Source organism: Montipora capricornis, chromosome 8 (assembly GCF_036669925.1).
Source record: "Montipora capricornis isolate CH-2021 chromosome 8, ASM3666992v2, whole genome shotgun sequence".
Classification (NCBI taxonomy): Eukaryota; Metazoa; Cnidaria; class Anthozoa; order Scleractinia; family Acroporidae; genus Montipora; species Montipora capricornis.
In genome coordinates, this window is record NC_090890.1 from 48,914,477 (window position 1) to 48,931,103 (window position 16,627).

At 40.5% G+C, this 16,627-nt stretch overlaps 1 protein-coding gene across 1 annotated transcript in view; it reads right to left on the minus strand.

The window, feature by feature from the left end:
* Nucleotides 1-15,263, minus strand: part of LOC138014088 (polycystin-1-like) — a 57,654-nt gene extending 42,391 nt beyond the window's left edge. Inside the window, exons 1-5 of the mRNA XM_068861116.1 lie at nucleotides 14,999-15,263; nucleotides 6,741-6,950; nucleotides 4,734-4,942; nucleotides 3,127-3,271; nucleotides 510-838 (exon numbers count right to left, since the gene is read on the minus strand). Of these exons, the coding sequence (XP_068717217.1) occupies nucleotides 510-838; nucleotides 3,127-3,271; nucleotides 4,734-4,942; nucleotides 6,741-6,950; nucleotides 14,999-15,263 (1,158 nt within the window). The remainder of the gene's footprint in view (nucleotides 1-509; nucleotides 839-3,126; nucleotides 3,272-4,733; nucleotides 4,943-6,740; nucleotides 6,951-14,998) is intronic.
* Between the last annotated feature and the right edge of the window lie 1,364 nt (nucleotides 15,264-16,627).

Sequence of the window (16,627 nt, forward strand, 5' to 3'; positions counted from 1 at the left end):
ATCTAGAACGACTTCTTTCACTAAGGCCCGTTTTAGACGTCGCATTTTACATGTGCCGAATCTAATGCAATTAGATTCGGCACATGTAAAATGCAACGTTTAAAACGGGCCTAAGGAGTATCATTTTAGCCAGTCAATCAGGTCTAGAAAAACGGTCACTTTAAAATGGGAGTAGAAGTTGTTTTCTCCTCGTCTTAGGTTCCCGGGGCAAGAATAGGAATATTGTCAAATGAATATTATCATAGCGATTTTAGAAAATATTTTAAAGTAATGCTTTCGTGCTTTATCCCTATTTGAGCATTTGTGATGTTGGCCACAACGCATAAAAGCTATGCGACAAGTCACGGTTAATGTTTTTTTTTTCTCTCTCTCTCTGAAATGAGGCGCGCTAAACGCAGCCAAGAGGTACAAGAAGTTCATGTAAAACCAACAATCGCGGAGTGACTGTCCACACTTCGTTTAATATCACTGCAACGCAAGACGACGTTCAAAAATTTATTCTGCCTCACCTTGTCAGTGAATTTTCCTAGTTCACTGTAATAATGAAACGTGGCTCCATCATTACTGTACTGCAAGAAATAAGAGGTAACCCATTGTTGTTCCAGGTTGCTCCCTTGTGTTGCCACTCGGGATACCGAGGTGTGGTAACTCAGCAGATCTACCTGTAGCCATGGACTAGTATCACTATGCAAGGCTGCCCAACCTTTACTTGTATTAAGCCTTGCCAGGGAAGGAACCCTGTTTTTCCCATACGAAGAGGCGGTGATTTGACCGTCGGCTATCGAACCACTTTCCATTCCCAGGGCTTCATTGCAATTGGAAGGATCGATGCGAGAATCTACCCAGATACAAGATCAACAAGTTTTCTCAAACTCATTAATAATTCATAAGGTGGTCATTTAACCAACAGACGCCAATTCGTCACGTGTATGTGGTTTGAAACCTCGGTGAAACACTGAAATGACGCGCTATCCATGAGTTCCCATAGGTAGCCCAAGCTTGCGTCACTACAGACAGCCGTTGAGAATTTAAACGCGTTATAAGACTTTGTATGAGAAATAAAATACAGTCGTTTATCAAGCCTAAAAAATGCTCAATTTAACGTTCCTTCAATAAAATGAATCAAAATGACTCACCTCTGCTGTATTCTTGTGCCTTTTGGAGTTCATTTCACAGTTTCGCGAAGTCCGTGTTTTCAATGTTCTAAGACGACAACTGACAACGGTCGAAATCTTAGTGTGCAGCCTCAACTTCGTCTTAGAACATTGAAAACACGGACTTCGCGAAACTGTGAAATGAACTCCAAAAGGCACAAGAATACAGCAGAGGTGAGTCATTTTGATTCATTTTATTGAAGGAACGTTAAATTGAGCATTTTTTAGGCTTTATAATCGACTGTATTTTCCCATACAAAGCCTTATAACGCGTTTAAATTCTCAACGGCTGTCTGTAGTGACGCGAGCTTGGGCTGCCTATGGAGTTCCATGTAATATCAAACCCTAGAGTTTGATCAAGCATCAAACTCTAGTGAACTCATTTCTTAATTTGAATCTTAATAACACGTATTTGAATACTTAAAACAAAGACACCAACATGAACAAACAAAGATGTATCAAGCGACTGACCAAATGGAAATCGTAATATTTTAACAAACCACTGACTTCAGCAATGGGTATTTTTATCAATCTCTGTTTCTGCCGTTGTTCGAATATTCCAAAGGCCCATTTATTTTTGTAACGAGTGGACTTTGGCACGGCACTTTCCACCAACTTGGCCTCTTCATCGGCTGATTTTGCTTGCCGAAAACGTTATAATGCCATTGCAGAAGAGAGTGAAAATTCAAAATTTAACCTTGCTTTTATGATCATCCACAACATTGTGATAACATTGGTGACACCCGGTCTGAAAAGGCAAATCACCATAACAATACAATTATTCGTAAAAACAGACTTGCCGACAACATGTGAAAATTTCGTGAATATTACCATTTTCTTTTATTCCTGAGGCGCGATTGAGAAGCCATTTCAAAAACTCGTGCATCGTGTTTCATCAGGGTTTCCAAACACTCGAAAACAATGAAAGCACTCGGCCTGCGGCGCGGTCTCGTTCTTTCATCAGTCTTCTGGTGTTTGGAAACCCTGATGAAACACTCGCACTCGTTTTTAAAATAGTACGTCATAATCTGAGGACGGATCAGTAATACGTTTTATAAAACAAAACTCTTAAAGCAAGTCTATTTTCAAACTTGAGTTTATAGATCTATACGCTTAACTTTGATCTAGTGAGTTAAGTCTAGCTTTATCTGTATCTGAATGTCTCGCACTCGAATAACAGCCCTTGACTTATAGCTTATTTTGCTTCTGTGGCCCCATACAACCCAAGCCATTCTTTGTACATGAGGGCGACATTTTTGCTGGAGAAATAGGACAGTTCAAAATACCACGCTTGTCAGCAGCGAAGCGACCATGTTCTTTTTTCGGTGGGAAAATGTCGGCCATTTTTTATTTTTATTATCTAACTTGAACAATGAGTGCAGGATTTCCAGTAAGCCTCTGTATTTACATCCAACAAGGCTTCTGTGTCCTATATACTTACATGAAAATCATATATTTGAACTACGGTTATGTAATTCTAAGTGAAAAGAGTTACTGAAGACTTTTTGCAACTGGCTTAAGTTACTTTTAAACTTTAGTGTCTAGTTAACATAGTTTTGAAATCCAAAGGAAAAAAAATTGATTTTATTGGTCATAGTTCCACTTTAAAGTTTTTGCAGCCTTAATGTGGGACGACTTCGAGGTCTTTCCGTTGGCAGATATCATTTCCAATTCACCACAATCTCTTCTGAGTTAAAGACCCTAAGTAAGAAGGTAAGTAAAACTTTGCATTTAGACACGCTTTCCCCGTCAACTATAATCAACAGCTGGTGCGCGTCTTTAAATGCCAGAGGTCTGAAGTTCGATTATCAGTGAAATAAATGTATGTATTATATACAGTTTATTTAAATTTCCGTTATACCTCCGTGTAGGTCTGGTTGGAACTGAACACGCGATCTCCTCAAGATACTCGATCTCCTAAGCTAATTGTTTCTCCGAGCCCTCTGTATTGTTACAGGTTTACAAAACTTACTGAACGGCAAACAGGAATGTATCTCCAAGTTTCCACAGAACATGGTATCTTCATCCAATTCCTCGATCAACTTTATGCGCAGGAGTCTCATAACAAATTTACGACACATACACTGACTTGGCTGATTTTTCCGCACTTGAAAAACCTGCAAGTAAAAGTGCGTTTTTTCGAAAATGGTGAACATTTAGAACAGTATGTAAGCTTATGATTTTACTGATTATATTAGTAATAACTTTATTGAATCCCGGCTTTTTATGAGCTTTAGTAAAAGCAAATACAGAGACCTAATAGCGATTAGATCATAATTGCCTTCTGTTTGGACAAAAGACAGAAATTGATGGCAAGTTTAAGCTTGTCCGGTGAAAATAACTAGAACTATATCAAGGTTATAGCGCCACCAAAAGTGCTCAACTAATTGCGAAGACTGCTGGTCAAATTAAATCGACAGACATCATCACTGCCTTTTATGCTATTCCTCTTTGGTTATAAGAAACTGCAAATGTCATTAATTGCTTCGCGCCTGATTAAGGCCCAAGAATTAGCCATAAATACCCCTCGGGATTATCGTTAAGTAAGTACGCCATTCCTTAGTGGTGCATCTCTCCTAAGAAAATTCATTCCTGGATCCCCCCCTGCTCTTTGCAAACTGAAGAAATAGAGACCGAGTTTTATCGGTGAAAAAAGAATCATCTACGTCTCGCATACAATATTATTACTAAGGCCTGGGACTTAATCCCAATTGTTTAGCTTTGTCGCGAAGTTTGGCAACCGACCTTTTGCAATGTTTAACATTGTTTCTGAGCAGGTGATTTTGCTCCTTTACGACGGGGTTTAGGTGTAGAGCGATCGGGTGAAGGGGTTTGCTAACGAACACTCACAGGTTCGAATCCTGTGTCCAGACAATTAGGTTGTTCTTAACAACAACAATCGTTCGTGACCAGTATCCCTATCAAACGTTTAGTGTCTTAGACAAGACAAGATAAGACAAGAGGCCGACCGCAGTCGAAGGGAACCGGAAGGCTCCTTAATTAATTAAGAGAGAATTTAGAACAAACAAGAATTAGCGATAATTAATATTTCAGAGGATCTTTAAGAGAGTGGGTTATATTTCGATACTGAATTAATGAAACAGAGCCATTAAGCCGGTGATACACGGTTCAACATTTGTTGATCAACAAATGTTGCAGCTGTTGTTCAAAAAATTTTGGACAGTGTGTCATGCCATGTTGAATGTTGCAATATGCCATTCAACACGTTGAACGTTGTTGGACGATGTTGAACAAAAATAGAGATCAGCTCTATTCCGTTCAACACGTCTGTGCAACATGGTTCAACATTTTTGAGCAACAAATGTTGCAGGATGTTGAACCGTGTGTCATCGGCTTTAGCTAGAGAACCTAACTGAGAACAAATTGCAACCAAGGCATTTTGATTCGCTTTCTGACAAATTGTTGCTTTTACAACCTCAATTTTCATCCTTTTTCGATTCTTTCGCGTATTTTCCCCCCAAGACTTTTCAGTCATGTATTTCTTTATTTTTGTGTTCTTTCTCTCACTTTTTCCAAGCAAAGTAAAGTTTAAATCTATACAAGAGTTTATGTTGAAACCTTCACTCGTTCATCCTCAGTGTACTCGTTCCAGTGGAGACCATCCAGGCTGTAATCCACGGTGAATTGTAAAGTGGGTGAACTGGAATTCCATTCGAAGGTAAACGTGAAATAATTATTTAATGCCACTCTTTCATAGTCAAGAACAAGGGCCCTTATCTCGGGATGGAACCTCAGCGCTTTCCCAACAGTCCACGAACCTGGGCTACCTGGACAAACAACGGTAAAATTCATTTATCATCATTAGAAACAATTTTCTTCAACGATTATTATTATTATTATTATTATTATTATCATCGAAATCAGATTTTCAGCATTTTCATTGGCTCGCCGGATACAGGCTATCAGTTCATATACCTGCTATACCTAATATGGTCAAGGAACGCATCAGCAATAAAGCGAACTGAAAACATTTTTGCAGCTCTGAAAAAAAAAATGGTCGACAAAAGCCAGTTTGGACCGAAATTGACCGAGGCAGAAATCGATGCTTCAGTCGACAATACTACCCCCGGGGAAATCATGGAGTTTTTAATAAAACAATTATTCTACTCGGGCTTGTTGGATCTAAAATGATTATAACCAACTCGGCGCTACGCGCCTTGTTGGTTATCTATCACTTCATATCCAGCGCGCCCTCGTATACACTTAATGTATGGTCCCGGGGGAAACAGTTAGCTTTGTTTTCCCTTGAGTCCTGATGTTTCCCTCGACTTCGTCTCGGGACACATCAGGACTTTCGGGAAAACAAAACTAACTAGTTTCCCGAGGGGCCAGAAATTAAGTGCTTTGGTGTATATTTAGACTTTTCCGTCAACAATCGCAGCAAAACATCCCGGCGGAGCGGGCAACAACTGTGGAATTGCATCCCGATCGGGATACATTTGAATTTGATCAGGGGCACGTGACCAAGAACCAACCAATCACAGTGCTCGTTTTGTTGAGTGAAAGGCTAGGTATATAACAATCGTTAATTATTCAATTGCCAACAGGTTGGATCATTTGGTTGAGCATCGGATTCCTCTGTGCGGAAGGTCAATGGTTCAAAGCTCCGGCTGAATTAACGCCGGGGGTCTTCCCATCTGCAAATGGTTAGACGTTCAAGTTTTCTCGGATAAGGACGATAAACCGTAGGCCCAGTCTCACAAGCTTTCAAGATTTATAACCGTGCGGAACGTAAAAGAAGCCTGGTGCAAAGAGCAGAGCATGGAGTTGCCGGCGTTGTGGTCTGTCCTCTATGGTATATCATGGTTGAGAGGGTGAACGCTTGCAGATACCAGCAACTCAAAAATCCGGGAGTAGATAAAGAGATGATAATGCTTACAGCACGGATTTCGCCTCTGTTAAAGTAAAGTAAAGTAGACCTTATTTAACGTCGATAACTCGTAACAGTAATTCAACTGACAAACCTGAGGTCGACGGTGCGCTCATTTTACTCCCCCCTCTCCATCAGTGCTCCGTTTTACGGGTATTTAAAGCTACTTAGCTACACGGAAAGGAAAGAAGTCGAAACAAGGATGCGAGATCCGGGAATCGAACTCAGGACCTCTTGCACCAAGGCCGCACACTAACCGACTGTGCCATCCTTGTTCTTTACAGCCGTCTCCAAATAGAGCCACTTTCGTATGACCTTGAAAAATGTTTGGAAACATTAAAACAAAGCTTCTCCTTATTCCCGCCAAGGAAACTCCTAATATGGGCGGTAAACAGTTCGATTGCCCAATCACATTACTTCATTTTAAATGACTTCAAGAGATGACGTTGTTTGTATACGTGTTCCCTAAATAAGCCAATGAAAATTTGCGATCGTTTGTTTTTGTTCGATAAACCAATTAAATGTTTTGCACAATTGTTTACGTTCTGTTTTTACGTTTGCTTTTCCAAGTCATATGAAGGTCGCTCTATGTCTGGAAATGAACTTAATCAGATGCAAGCAAATTTTGATAAGAATCATGAAGATTCCCTTTGCTCTTCTCCTCAACATCACTCGTGTCTAACAATATAACTAACCTTGAGAAATTCCACTTGGCTGTGCTTTTAATTGAAATGAAATCCTTCCTTTATATGGTTCACACGAAGGTACAGGCGTGTAGAGACGCCTCACGCATATAGGAAGCGTAGTTTCTCTTAAGAGACATCGTTGGCATGTTGCTCCATCAGAGGCACTAATGTTATAAAGTAAGGTGAAGGTAGTGTAGTTCCATTTGTAAGCTGTTGAAACTGACCCAAAAAAACACAAACAGAGCAGTATGAAACACTATACAGGAAAGGTCTAACCAGAATAAGAAAAACAAAGTGATCAACGGGTGTTACTTCAGTACAGTACAAAATTTCGCCATTTCATTTCATTCCATTCCAGTTTTCGTATGGCTAGAAGTTTCCCTCATAGAGCGGTTTTCAATTGAGTGTCGAAAGTAATTATCTTATTACTTTGGTTTTGCATTACTTCTCTCAGTGACTGGTTCAAAGTTCTCGCGCCACTTTTTCAACCAATCGGAAGTGAAACCAAAACCAGTCGTGGATCGCGTGTGCACATTTTCCCGCGCTTTGTGTCGGCTGCGTGTAATTACTTCGAGTTTTGATTAGTTTACTGGATTGTCTCCGTCCTTTCTGATTGGCCAAAGTAATTACTTTGGTTTTGGTTTTACGGCACTCATTTGAAAACCGCTCTATCTCTAAACTTATAGGGGGCTTCGCCATCTGTGAATATTTAGTTAACTACTCAGGCTCTGAATAGTTTGATGCTTTACTCATTAAAAATGCATATCAATTAACGAACAGTTCTCTTTGTATATCACGCCTTTCAGTTCATACTTCACCCTCCTCGGCCCATTCAAGTTATGCATGATTTACTCGACAAAAGAGGATTCACAAAATTGGGTTTTCGCATGAAAAAAATCATGGCTAAATATTTCTTGTATCCTCGAAAAAATGTTGTGGCCAGTGATTTTCTTTCTTGAATTTGTTCATAATTTAACTCAAACAAAGTGGTCCTTAACAAGATTTTGGCTCAAGATTTGTTCAACTATTAATAAATCATTTACTGAGTTTTGAAATTTTCCCAGATCTAGAGTTTTCGTTTCACATGGGAAACAAATGAAATAAAGCTAGCTGACCTCAAGTTAAATTAATTAAAATAAAACAAAACAAGGGAGGCGACCGCGTGTTTCAGTGGTTAGAGCATTGGGTTTGCATGCAGTTTCCCCGAGTTCAAATCCTGTTAACGTTGTACCTCTGGTTTACATTTATATCCGGTTATTGCGGATTCACTACTCTACCACGCCTTGTAAAAAGCTAACTGGTTGCCTCCTTCCAGTTGGGGTTCTTAACTCTTTTGCTACATGTTTCTGTTATGTTTGAATTATTTCTTTCAGATTATTAAAAGTGGGGTGCTTGTGAACTAACTTGATAGCTAAGTGCACTTCCACAGTATAAACAAATCATTCATTTTTTTTAACAGAAATAAGTGAATAAGTTAGCAGACATCAAATGTGTGCAAGGAAAGAGTAAAAACATCATTTTCCTTTTTTAGTTTTGAAATTGGTGTTAAAACAGATAATTATACGGAGTTGACGTTTGTGTACTAGAAGTAGCTCCAGAATTGGAATTGATAAATGTTGTCTTTAAGAAGATGGGGGAAAAGGAATATCCAAAGAAAAAACCCTCTTTACGAGAAAGAAAAAAGAACCGACAAAAGCCACATGCTAAGTTCAGCTTGGGAATGAGATTATTTCAGCCTGGCGAGTGCGTTTACTTATTTCCTTATACTTAAAGGATTTTACAGCATCCAAATAAAAGAAAGAAGCGATAATAGAAAATAATTAAACTATGAAAAAAAATGCTCTGGAGAGGCCTCAAGACAGAAAGCAAATCTCTTAATTAAAGTCCATGGGGTTACCCATATACCACAAAGTAAAAAAGATACAAATAGTAGAATAAGTGTAAGAAAGACTTTAAGTTATCAGTATCAGAATGGATATGTAAAATAGGACAAGATCTAATGATAAGGTCAGTGACTTAAAAATTTACTACTAGTATATTTTTAAAAAGTGCTAATGAAACTGATTCGCTTTTCCTAACGAAGCTGGGTAGAGTATCGCAACTCCTCCACAAGCATGATTTCCTTTTCTTGACACATTTAACGTAATATTTCTTTACTGAAATGATTAGGAAGCTAAGACCACTTACACTGTTGTACTTGTGAAGTGAGAACCTGCAAAAGGAAAAAATCAGTAAGTGGGACATTATTTATCCTCTGCATCAGCTTTGAGTCTTCATAAAGTACAGTGAAATTATTAATGGTACATTATACCTGTAGCGGCAAAAATACAGCTGCGAGAACTATCATCGCGTATTTCATTTTTCCCTTACTGAAATCCCATAAGAAAAGTTAGGACACCCTTTTCCTTCTTGGATGAGCTTTTTTGATATCGATTCCCAGAAGTGCGATACCGAGCAACTTGATAACTTTAACTTTGTGAAACCAGGTGACACTCGCAATGAAATTAACTTTATTATAAATTATTCAATAAAAGCCGTAATTGAGAAGACACCAAACATTGAATAGATCAGCGTCATATGTTTCTTCCCTGACTGGAATATTTCTAGAAGTTGCCGTAATGTGCCAAGTAAGGAAACAACCTTACCGTAAGTGACTTTAGCTGGAAAATGAAACCAAATCTAGGTGTTCTTAGCTAGGGAAAAGCTAGCCAATTTTCCTTTTATATGTGGCTCGTGAGCTAAAATTGCGATTATAATTGTTTTTCTTTGCACCCGCTAAGAAGATCTTCTATTCAAACGCTTTGAAAATCTTGTTTGAGACTATAGGGTGCGTTTGACTTCTGAGTTTCACAAAATTATGCAATTAATGAAAAAGCGACTGTAAGCTTGTTTTAAGAATGCTAAACAAGTTGTTTGACCTTGCTTTGTTGACAGTCCGCTTTCAGTCGTTTCTTCTTCTTTGTTTTGAAGATCAAACATAAGCTGAACACACTGAGATGCAGAGAGAGGTAATGAAACGATATTCTAAGCGAAAAGTCATCGCAATTAATTGAAAAATTCAGCAATTGTTTTGAAAAGCCTTGATGCCAAGCCAGCAATTATTGTAAATCCTGGTAAATCCAGGGATGACCTTTACGAGACCATGACCGTGCGATTGCCCAACACGAATGCTCCCGGCGAAGTGCACTTTGATTTCAATAGCGTCACTAAGTGTCCCATTGTTCTTCTCCCCAACTTCAACATTACTCGTTTGTAGGAATATAGACAATTAATGTTCCTAAGCCTCCCATAAACTCCGATCCTTGAGTAAAGAGAAACGGCTGCTTTAACCCCATCGATCCTAAACATAACTTTAACCCTAACATTCGCGGAACTTCGGACTCCGAACGCGCGCGCGAGCGGAACACCGTTCCATGGTTAGGAAGATTGGTTATTACGTGACGTACGAATGTCCGTCCTTCCGTCCGTACGTCCAACTTTTCATATAAGCCAATATGCTAAATGTCGCCCTGCTGGAACACGCGTGTTTTGGCGGAAAGTTGCACGCACTGGAACCTGCAGTTTTTTTTTCCGACAGTTGCATAGCCAGCGCACTGCATTTGACATTAGAGTCTTTAAACTGTCACCTCAGAATATAACTTTACTCTATCGTAAGTTTCGCGAATAGTCCATGTCGTTCACGTACGTAGTACAATGTGGGAGAAGTATCCTAAAAAACAAGTTGGTACGAGCGGTTTCAGAGTAGAAATAGCGAATGAAAGATTCACATTTGTACGTTCGCGTCGTCGTCAAAACCTCAAATTTGGTGATCTCAAGTCGTTATTGCGCAGAGTACCGCAAGTAAATGTGATAAAATGCGTACCGCAAGTGCAGCCCGATTATTTTTCCTCTTTTAACCAACGATATTAGGGAGCTTACGAAACGAGGACGACGACGGCTACGAGGACTTCATTTAAAAATACGAGTTCGCGTTGTTATTCATATCACTACGAAACTATTTCATGTAGTTCCGCGTTAAAAATGTGTAGTAACAGTCAAGGAATTAAACTGGTATGAGTGAGTTGGAAGCGTAGAGAGACAACTGAAAATTCATCGTCATGTGCTAACGTTCTCCGGAGAACCTTGAATTTGGTCATTTCACGTCGTCATTTAGGAGATAACGGCACAGAAATGTGCAGAGCGTTCAGAGCCATTGTTTTCGCTCATTAAACCTATTGATTTGTAGCGTCGTCGTTGCCGTCGGCGTCGTCGTTTCGTAAGCTCAATAACAACTTGAAATAGCCAAATTTGAGGTTTATGAAGAATGTCAGCACTTCAGGATAAGTTTTCATTTTCTCCCCTAAATTAAGTGCCGTTCCGATCAGTGCACCACACCCTCGTCATATAATCTTACGTGGTTATTAACCCCTTGACTATGGTAGCGCCTCTATTAGTGTAATAAAAACTAAGTATAGTCTATAGTTCTGAATTTTTTTCCTTGCTCTTGTTCATGTGGTAAGCACAGTAGTACAGAACGCATGCGCATTCGTAAAATACGTATTAAGAAAGAAAAACTTGCAAAAACTCTATTTGGGGTCTCCCGTGCTACTTTCGATCCAAAGAGGGAGAGATAAATCGGTCCCTGAGCCATACGTGATTAACCCCTTGACTACGGTAGCGCTTCTATTAGTGTAATAAAAACTAAGGATAGTCTATAGTTCTGAATTTTTTTCCTTGCTCTTGTTCATGTGGTAAGCACAGTAGTACAGAACGCATGCGCATTCGTAAAATACGTATTAAGAAAAAAAACAATTGCAAAAACTCGGTTTGGGGTCCCCCGTGCTACTTTCGATCCAAAGAGGGAGAGATTAATCGGTCCCTGAGCCATACGTGATTAACCCCTTGACTACGGGAGCGCCTCTATTAGTGTAATGAAAACTAAGGATAGTCTATAGTTCTGAATTTTTTTCCTTGCTCTTGTTCATGTGGTAAGCACAGTAGTACAGAACGCATGCGCATTCGTAAAATACGTATTAAGAAAAAAAACAATTGCAAAAACTCGGTTTGGGGTCCCCCGTGCTACTTTCGCTCCAAAGAGGGAGAGATGAATCGGTCCCTGAGCCATACGTGATTAACCCCTTGACTACGGTAGCGCCTCTACAAGTGTAATAAAAACTAAGGATAGTCTATAGTTCTGAATTTTTTTCCTTGCTCTTGTTCATGTGGTAAGCACACTAGTACAGAACGCATGCGCATTCGTAAAATACGTATTAAGAAAGAAAAACTTGCAAAAACTCTATTTGGGGTCCTCCGTGCTACTTTCGATCCAAAGAGGGAGAGATGAATCGGTCCCTGAGCCATACGTGATTAACCCCTTGACTACGGTAGCGCCTCTATTAGTGTAATAAAAACTAAGGATAGTCTATAGTTCTGAATTTTTTTCCTTGCTCTTGTTCATGTGGTAAGCAAACTAGCACAGAACGCATGCGCATTCGTAAAATACATATTGAGAAAAAAGAAATTGCAAAAATTCTGTTTGGGATCCCCCTTGCTACTTTCGATCCAAAGAGGGAGAGATTAATCGGTCCCTGAGCCATACGTGATCAACCCCTTGAAGACATTGACTCTTGTAGTTATTCTGGAATTAGAGATAAAATAAAGTTTATGCATGTATGTATGTTACCTTCAGCAGGGCGCATGCGTGCACTTTGTAATCTGCGACTCCAGTGTTTACCGTATGGCAGATCAAATGACTTTTACTTTCAATATTTAAGCGATCTTACGATAAATTGGAATGACAAGGGCGGTCTGGAGCTGTGCGTAGGCGTGGGATTTGTCTCATATGGTTTAGGGGCCGACATATCTCTCCCTCAATGCCGTACTGGGAGGTGAGGTCGGTAGCAGAAAGCAGCGAAGGGCCAACTGCGTCCAAAAGCGATCGCACGGGCCAAAATCCCGGGATGACTCCGCTCCAGCGCCACGTCTGGAGGTACTGCGTTTTTCTCTCTTGTTCAAACAATCCTTCAGCGCATGCGTAAGTGTTCTGGCTCTCGGACGAAAAAATAATGCTGGTTTTTGCAAAGATTGACATTTCAGTTGATTTTACAGGCACAAACGAAACGTAATAAGAACCTTGAGTGTCTGGTCTTCTCGAGACAGAGGTGAGAGATGGTTTCATGCAGACTTGGTCGCCTAAAATGCTTCGTTGTCACTTAAGGCATGGCGGTTCACAAGTGAAGTTGTCTCTCTGGCCTTTCTGTGCACGAAATTCCAGAACCTACCGATACAATTTGGGCAAGTTTTGAAAGCTAAAAACTTCAATCGGTGCTGTATTTAGCTGGTAGGACTTGGTGGCCCGACGCTTATAAAAAAATTAATGAAATGAGAATCGGGGGGCTTCCCTTGTCATGGAATGGCATAATTACCCAGACTTTAATATTTTTGAGCATGAACGAGGCAACTTGAGATGCACGAGTGTGGCCCTCATCAAATGGCTAAGGCGCGCCCGGAGAAAAAAGGAGTGAGAAGAATATCTCTAGCCAGGTACTAAGGAGTAGCCCTGCTGTGTGCTGTTAAGGTAGGACTTTAGATTTCTGAACAAGTTTTTATTATGGAAAATTCGCGACAACGGTAGTGCTCTTTTTCGCTGTTATTCTCGTAGCAAATTTCTTGTCAAAGAAACGGTATAATGTAAATAAGAGAATAATGAGATTTACAGTTGCAAATTACCAGAAGAAACTATATTAAACTACAAAACAAGTTTAAAAGGTTTATATACAATTACAAATTATAAACGAGGGTGCATTTAGTCTCCTACGCAGCCGTTCTTTTTGTGGCCACGCAACGCTCCTCCCCACACAAACAACATTGTGTGGAGAAGAGCGTTGCGTGACCACACAAATAACGGCCGCCTACTATTGTTATTGCGCATACGTTCTGCGCATCTCAAGATACTCGGATTTCCTATCGGTGATGCTTACTAAGACAGGGATATTTTTTGCGCGGTTTAAAACTATCCGGAAAAAGTAGATCTTAGTAAGTGTCCTTGGTATCCAAAAAGAAAATGGGTGGTAACCATGAACCCCAAGTAAGATTCCATACAGTAGGATAACCTTAAAATAAAAATCTATTCTGGCCTGCCTGGGAAGAAAGTATAGGAATTTCAGTAGATTCAGTTTTTGAGAATAACATTTAATCAATGATGAAATGATATATGAAATGAATCATATATGAACTGCGGATATGAAATCAAGTGAAGCTATGATCTTCGCAGTTATGAGCGCAATTTTTGCATGGACATTGAGTGATATGGGTCTATTGCGTTGAGAATATCCGCAGTTCATATCCGCAATTAATATATGATTCATTTCATAAACCATTTCATCATTGATTCATTCCTCACGGGACCATTAGAACCCACAAATGACCAGCTCCCAACGTCAGTGGCTTCATAGCTCAGTTGGCTAGGGCGTCGCACCGGAATCGCGAGGTCACGGGTTCAAACCCCGTTGAAGTCCTGAATTTTACAGGCTTCTCTACGCAATTGCAAAAATTGCGCTCATAACTGCGAAGATCATAGCTTCACTTTAACATTTAATCAGTTCATTTAAATGCCTGTCCCACTTTAGTTGGTTGTCCATTTCAACAGCTAGACTTCTAGTAGAGGTTACTTCTTTGATGAGATGGTCTCCTAGCAGTATGGCTTGCTTGGGTCTAATCAACTGCTTCCGAGTGAGCAACATGAACTCAGTCTTCCCAGGATGGGGTGTAAGGCGATTTCTTGTGCACCAAGTATACAACTTGGCAAGGACTCTGTTAAGGGTAAGTACGATCGTGTCATAGGTAGGAGCTATGACATAAAGAGTGGTATCATCCGCGTACATATGTATTTCCGCGTCACCATCGTCATCCACAATTAGGTCAGGCAGGTCGTTACAGGAGAGGGAAAACAGTAAAATATCCTCACTGCACACCTATACCCCGTCACGGAGAACTAAGTTATCGAAAGATGCCCCGCGACTGTTAGGGCACTAGGCGTGCCGAACATCGTGCAAAAGCGATGCCAACCGCCCCCAGGGGAGGTGGGAGGGACGAAACTCAAACGCCACTTTGACCGAACTCCGTAGAACTGGCCAGGGAGATGCTAAAACCGAGCAATTTAAAGCGAGGGCCGCAAGGCGTCATGCCAGGCAGAACGCAGGCCCGGCAGGACGGAATTTAACTGAGTTAAACCTTCCCGTGCTACGGGCTAATTATGTATGCAGTGAGAATAGAGTTGGACCAATTACCGAGCCTTGCAGGACACCGAATTTCACCGGCAGCGCTTCCGACGAACGCCCATTCACAGTCGGTTGTATAAATAGTTTTCAATCCAGCGCCAAATGTCCCCAGTTGTACCAAATCCTTGAAGGTATTGTAAAAGGATGATGGTATGGAGATCGCGTCAAATGCTTTACGAAAATCTACAAAAACGACACCCACTACGTAGTTCTTATCAAGCGCTAGCCGCCAGTCCTCCTTCATTTTTACAAGAAGTTCAGGGGAATTCCCCATTTTATAAGCCCACCGATGAGGGTTACTTAAATTGTGATCAGTGACAAGCGCGGTCACAGTGGATGCAATAATGCTTTAACATCATCTTTCCAGGGAGGTATAGAAGCGAAATTGGTCTGAACCTCTCAGACGTCAGAAACTAAGCATAACTGTCAAATTCCACTAAAACCTTCAAAATAGAAGTCCCCCTCCCCCAATCAGTGTTTAAATACACAAGGAAATGTCTGGTTACAGACGAAAGATAGAAGTGATCCTCGTACTGGTTACCTGGGACTGGTTACTTTACAATAATCGTTCAAGTTTCATAAATGTCAATGACCTTCCGCTGATAAAATCGTTTTGTGTCGACAGTCGCAATATGTGCCCTTCAAATACTACTTTATGTCCCTATAATAAACAGTATTCTTGCCATCTCCAAAAGCAAGCCACTAACGGGCAAGGCCTCATGGTATCATGTAGAAATATCTCTGCCTAAACATACATCATTGATGCTTTGTTCTTGCACAGTTGAGAAAAAACTATCCTTTCGAATTCATTACTTCCTTTTCTTTCTCTACTGCGTCTGATTTAAAAAAAATATCGCAGTTTGAATGTTAACTGAAGTGTGAGATGTCATTCACCCTTGGGGCTCTCACACTTTGCTTCTTTTTTTGTTTAGTGTTTACTACAGGGGAACCCAATGATTTACTTTTCGGTGAAATATGTGTTCGGGAGAGTCAAACTGTTCTAAGAATTTCGTTTCTACGTTGCCAAACAGCTACAGATTTCTTTACTAAAACATCGCCTAAAAGATTCGCAACCAGGGAAAAGTAGTCCCTTACGTTTTCGGAAAAGGTCTTTTTGCACTTTTTGGCACTTAAAAAGGTCACCTAGCAGTTTCGGATGATCAAATAGTTCGGTTGGAAGTTCTTCTATTCCAGCTGGCTGAATGTTCCTGCCGGAGTTCCTCAAGGCACGCGTTTAGGCCCTTGGCTGTTTTTGGTAATGATTAACGACCTAAAGTTACCGGGGGAGTCGTTCTCCATGTGGAAGTTTGCAGACGACACGACTGTTTCGGAGGTGGTGCCAAGTTCTGGGGAAAGTTCTTTACAGGAAGCTGTCAATCACATTTCCAGCTGGTCTCACAGTAATCTCTTCCAATTAAACCCGACCAAGTGCAAAGAGTTAGTTGTTTGTTTTAAGAAAACGCCACCATCCTATGGCCCGATTAAGATATACGGCGTGCAGTTTGAGAGGGTATCTTCTGCTAAAGTCCTAGGGGTTACGATCAGTAATGACTTGAAATGGAACGATCACGTGGATACTATCACCTCAAAAGCCGCACGTCGATTGTATCTTTTGAGTCAGCTAAAGAGAGCCGGCAT